Source organism: Drosophila tropicalis, unplaced genomic scaffold (genome assembly GCF_018151085.1).
Source record: "Drosophila tropicalis isolate 14030-0801.00 unplaced genomic scaffold, ASM1815108v1 contig_593, whole genome shotgun sequence".
Classification (NCBI taxonomy): domain Eukaryota; kingdom Metazoa; phylum Arthropoda; class Insecta; order Diptera; family Drosophilidae; genus Drosophila; species Drosophila tropicalis.
Genome location: NW_027173070.1, coordinates 16,609,763 through 16,614,624, shown reverse-complemented (window position 1 = coordinate 16,614,624; position 4,862 = coordinate 16,609,763). Strand labels below are relative to the sequence as shown.

The window sequence follows — 4,862 nt, the reverse complement described above, 5'->3', positions numbered from 1 at the left end:
TGTTTAGCATGTAGATCTTTGAAATATTGTAATTACTACTAGCTCCTGCTCTTAGTACAGCCTTCTTTACCCTGTAATCAGCTGTACTTAAAGCATCTTTCTGTTTCAGCTCGTAACTAGCTGATTGTAACATATTTCTTGATCTCTTTGTCTATTATCTAACGTAATTTCTCTACATGATTCTTGCAACATGACCTCTCGGCCTGGGCTACGGTAAAGCAGGCCCTGTCCTGGTATCACATGAGCCACTTGATCATACAAAAATTAATTTCAACACATTCTTTGTTTTTAATAATTTTTAAAATTAGTTTGGCTTTTAATTTCAAATCCGTTACAGCTAATCAGGTTACTGTTGTTGCTGTTCTATCCGTTTTCGTTATTGTCTCATCGTGTTTATTGTCTTCATTTGCCTTTGAACCGTTTTGTTGCAGAATATTTTCCGAATCGAGTGGTTGCAGGAAATCCACAGCATCCCAGGGCTGCTTATCGGTTGTGCCCCAAATAATGTACACCAAATTGCCAAAGAAGAACACAACGGCCGTCATTCCAAAGACAATTTGCCACTGACTACGTGAACTCTACAAGAAAACAGATAACAGTTTAAAAAAAATATGTTAACTTGAAAGTAGTATCTTTAGCATTGGGGTCCTCAATGAAATTTGTGCTTAGCCAGAAAGTCATCAATTCAAGGTTATGATAAATATAACTACTAGATTTCTCACGAAATTGCTTTTGAAACTATAAACCCAATTGCATTTCAGAGACAGATTCGTTTTTTATTTCAATGGAGCCAGTGTATCTTTTTGTATCAGCTATGAAGCTTTACCTGGCAATGTAAGTAAATCTATGGCTTTTTAGAAACTTACCGTTTCTGTGACAATCACTCCCACCAGCAGTGGAGTCAATAAGGGAAATAAGTTGCCAATGCCATTGACAATGGCCATTAGCATGCCAGAATGATTAGGCGACATATCGATGATGGTGAGTATACTGCCGATGCCGGATCCGGCGTTTAAGCCCGCATTAATGGTCATCAATGCAATGGCCAAATTCGTCTGGCTCTTGTCCAGAAAACCAATGCCAATAAGTGCCGCGGCTGGACCCCAATACGACATTGTGTTGATCGATTTACGCAAAGTTGTCAATGACATCCATTGTCGCGACATGGCCACATCGGCAAACACCAAATAAACATACGACATGCACCACATGGCCAGGAAGGGGAGAGCCGAATAGAGGGCATTAGATTTAATATCCATTTCCAGTACTCCGTGCATGTAGGCGGGAGTCTGCAATTGCATTGTGGAGTTTGCCCATCCCTGAGCGCTACGTACAATTAGCAGGGCATAAAATGGAGCCGACGTCCAAATGGCCTTCCAGGGAACAGGTATCTTTTGGGCATGGAATCCATCTTCCCTTTTCATCGAACGCTCCACGTAATCGCGTTCCTCTTGCCCTATCAAACAGGAACTGGGAGCATTGTTCGAACCCAAAATAAGCCACAGCAAACTCCAAATGCCACAAATTCCCGCAGAAACATACGATATGCCTGGCCAGCCCATCGAACTATTGGCTATGAGACCGCTACTAAACATGGCCATGACTGAACCAAAATCAGCTCCAGAGTAGGCAAATACACCAAGACGATTACGCTCGCTTGGTGGTGACCACTTGGCCAGATGTTCATGTATGCAAGGAAAGATCAGACCTTGGAATAGTCCCTCAATAATGCGGATGACACAAAACGCTTGCCATCCTCCCCAAGTGACGCAATAAGGAGTGATGCCACTTAGAACTGCAGTGGCGAATGTCGGTATAAAGAGGATGATCTTTGCTCCGAATCGTCTCACCAAGAATCCAGCTGGAAATTGAGTTATAATATAGCCCCAATAGAAACTTGACAATATGTAGGATCTTTCCGTCTCCGACCAGTCGAATTCCTGTAAATATAGTATAAAGTTAACAGGGTTAACTAGGAATTGAATTTTAGCTCGCCAACATACGGGAAAATCAAGATTTGTGGTGGCTGCATCTGTCATGGCCACAACGGCCACACTGACATTGAGTCGAGCTATGTAATTAACGGCTATTGCGAGGAAGAGTAGCAGCGATTGCAGGTGCCGTATGCCAATACAAGGGCCTGAAAAGAGAAATCAAAAATGGTTAGTTAATCTCTTGAAAAACTTATCTTAAAATATGACTTCATATGTCATAAACTCTCAAAGCACCACTTAAAAAAACAGCACGTGCCATTAAATAAAAGTTTAATAAATTCAAAATATTTCACTTTCACTAAAGTTCAACGTTTTCTTAATAGACATTCCACAGCTATTAAAAGATAATCACGTAGACTTTAATGCAGTTTATATAGTGGACGAAAAGTGTTCTACTATAACTGATTGATTTGACTTGCATATAAATAACTTTTCAAAAGGCTCACATAATGAAATGAAAGGGTAAACGTTAAAGTCTGATTGTGTATGCCAAAATGCGCTTGTAATTCCCAACTGGTTCTTTGAGTTTAATGGAATTTGTGTGTATCACAGAGTTAAACATTTTACTTTTTAATCATCTTCACTTAATTGTTTTATATTTGCAGCGTAAATTCCAAAAAGTTTGCTTTAATGCAGTTGTTAATGATTTATTGATAAACCATTGCGATTAAATTGATAATTTTTATGATGCACTAAAACGTAATATTGTTATTTTTCGGTTTGTGAACGAAAATAAATTGGCAAATTTTTGTGTGTCACATTGTGTGTGTGTGTGGGTGTATGTGTGTTCGTGTGTGTGCGGGGAGTTTTCTGTCGGTCATTGATTTCATGCTCATGTTTATCATGACCCATGTTTGACCAGTTTGTCCAGCCGAATGGTCCAATTGGGGACTAGGTGATAAATTAAAATGAAAACTTGTAGCGTTTAAGCAGGGCCGTTCAAAGCTTTGAAATGACCTAGTAATCAGATAATATGGGAAATCCAATCGTGTGAAGAACGTAAATATAGTTGTTCCACTTTAGTGTGAATGAATTAGTTAAGACCAAAAGGGAAACGTTAACTTTTGCCTTGACGAAGATTATATACCCTTGCAACCAAATGTTAATTGTTGTAAAAATACTTTCATAAGCCTCATTGTTCTACAGTTTAGGCTATTAATAAACTTAGAAATAAAACAGTAAAGTAAATATACCGTTCGGTGAGATCTGTATAAATATAGTCGTCCGATCTTAACCAAATTCGCTACGAATTCTTTAAAATCCATGGTCTTATGATAATACAATTTTTTTATTGTTAAAACAACAATATTATTTATTCATGCTTTGAATCGTTTCTTCTTCTGTAATATACATTTGAGTTTTAAGATAATGCTAATCATTTCTATAAGAACTTTATGATTTACTTATTCAATTCAAAATTTAAGTAAATTTTATATTAAGATGTTTTGGAAATTAGACTTAAATCCTTTTGTTGGCAATGCTCTAGATTCTAGACATTGAAAAATTACGTATACGCACGGTGTGCCAATAACGTAAATGATAAGACAAGGTAAAAAGTTAAATAATCAACTAATTTTTGCAAGCTCATAAAAAAAGGAAAAAATTGCAAGCTACTTTTTTTGCCATAAAAGTATTTTGCCATTTAACTAAACTCTCTTGGCATGTTGAGTTAATAATCGATTGTCATAAAATTTATCAACTAATGAAAACTAATAGTTTACCAAAACCTAAATGAATTCCCCAAATAGTTAAAAAAAATCTTTAAGATAAATTTGAGATCGACGAGCAAATATCAATCAGTAATTTCATAAATGGAACTTTTTAATTGTTGTGTTCCTCAAACCAATTTAAGAATTTAGTCATTTGTGTTTTTGGCCGTTTTTATCTATTTATTGCATGAAGTTTTCAGTTTCTATGGAAACACAGCATTGAGGATTTCAGAATTGCAAACTTTAATGTCTAGTTAGATTCCGATTTATTGAAATTTAAGTCAAACCTTGCAATTTAGCTGGTTTGAGGTCAATCAAGGCAACACACAAAAAGTTGAGCAGGTTGTTGAACCCGGATCCTTGTTGTTTAATGTTAAATCTTACAATTAGTTTTTATTCATAATAGAACTAAAGTTTCATTATGATATTTTAAAGTTTAAGCTGTAGATAGAAATTGCATTGATTCAGACAGATGGCCATATGAAGTCATTTCCTCTTGCTGATTAAAATACTTCCTTCTGTTCTTTTGCATACTTTTGATCAAACTTAGTATACCCTTAATGCAAGGGTATAATAAATACAAAAACTATGTTTCAATGGTTAAATTTATAGTCGAATTTACACACACACACACATACACAGATAAACAATGGAACTAGAGAATGAATGGAATTTATAAACGGATTCACTTGTATATTGTCCTCATTTAAAATTCGATTAATTTAATTATATATGTTAGTTATCAATAGATTTAACACTTTTTGCACTTAAGCTTTTTGTTTTGTTTTGGGGTTGTCTGATTTACCTTTTTCTTCTACACTGGAACCCATTGTTTTAAATTTGAGTTTGAAGAAAATTGAAAATAACAACTAAAAACTACAAATCACGTAACGTCTGGGTATGGGTCTGGGTCTCGACTAACTCAGACAAATATCCGCGTCCACGCGTGTCAATGACTGAAATACGTCTGAGCGTTTTGTTAGTAAAGCTCAAAGTCATCGTAAAGCAGTTATGACCGCAATTAGACACTTCTAATTCTGCCTTCAGTTCATTCTTTTTTTTGTTGTCGTTTTCATTTTTACAATTGGCCTTTATCATGCTGCTGATTATTAAAACGATAACTGTCGATGCTACTCACTGTTTGCTCCATTTGGGATTC

General features: G+C 35.8%; 1 protein-coding gene across 1 annotated transcript; it reads right to left on the bottom strand.

Annotated features, from left to right (window-relative positions):
• Positions 1 to 260: 260 nt before the first annotated feature.
• On the bottom strand, positions 261 to 4,656 carry LOC137576801 (putative inorganic phosphate cotransporter). The gene is made up of 4 exons (XM_068290107.1): positions 4,509 to 4,656; positions 2,004 to 2,140; positions 867 to 1,940; positions 261 to 578 (listed from the first exon to the last, which is right to left on the bottom strand). The coding sequence occupies exons 1-4, from the start codon at positions 4,531 to 4,533 to the stop codon at positions 342 to 344; spliced, it is 1,473 nt and encodes a 490-aa protein (XP_068146208.1). The 5' UTR covers positions 4,534 to 4,656; the 3' UTR covers positions 261 to 341.
• Positions 4,657 to 4,862: the final 206 nt, after the last annotated feature.

Coding starts and splice junctions, on each gene's coding strand:
- LOC137576801 (XM_068290107.1), bottom strand. CDS start 4,533: ATGGGTTCCAGTGTAGAAGAAAAAG. Junction 2,141..4,508: donor TTCCAGTGTAGAAGAAAAAG/GTAAATCAGACA, acceptor TTCTCTTTTCAG/GCCCTTGTATTGGCATACGG. Junction 579..866: donor GAGTGATTGTCACAGAAACG/GTAAGTTTCTAA, acceptor GTTTTCTTGTAG/AGTTCACGTAGTCAGTGGCA.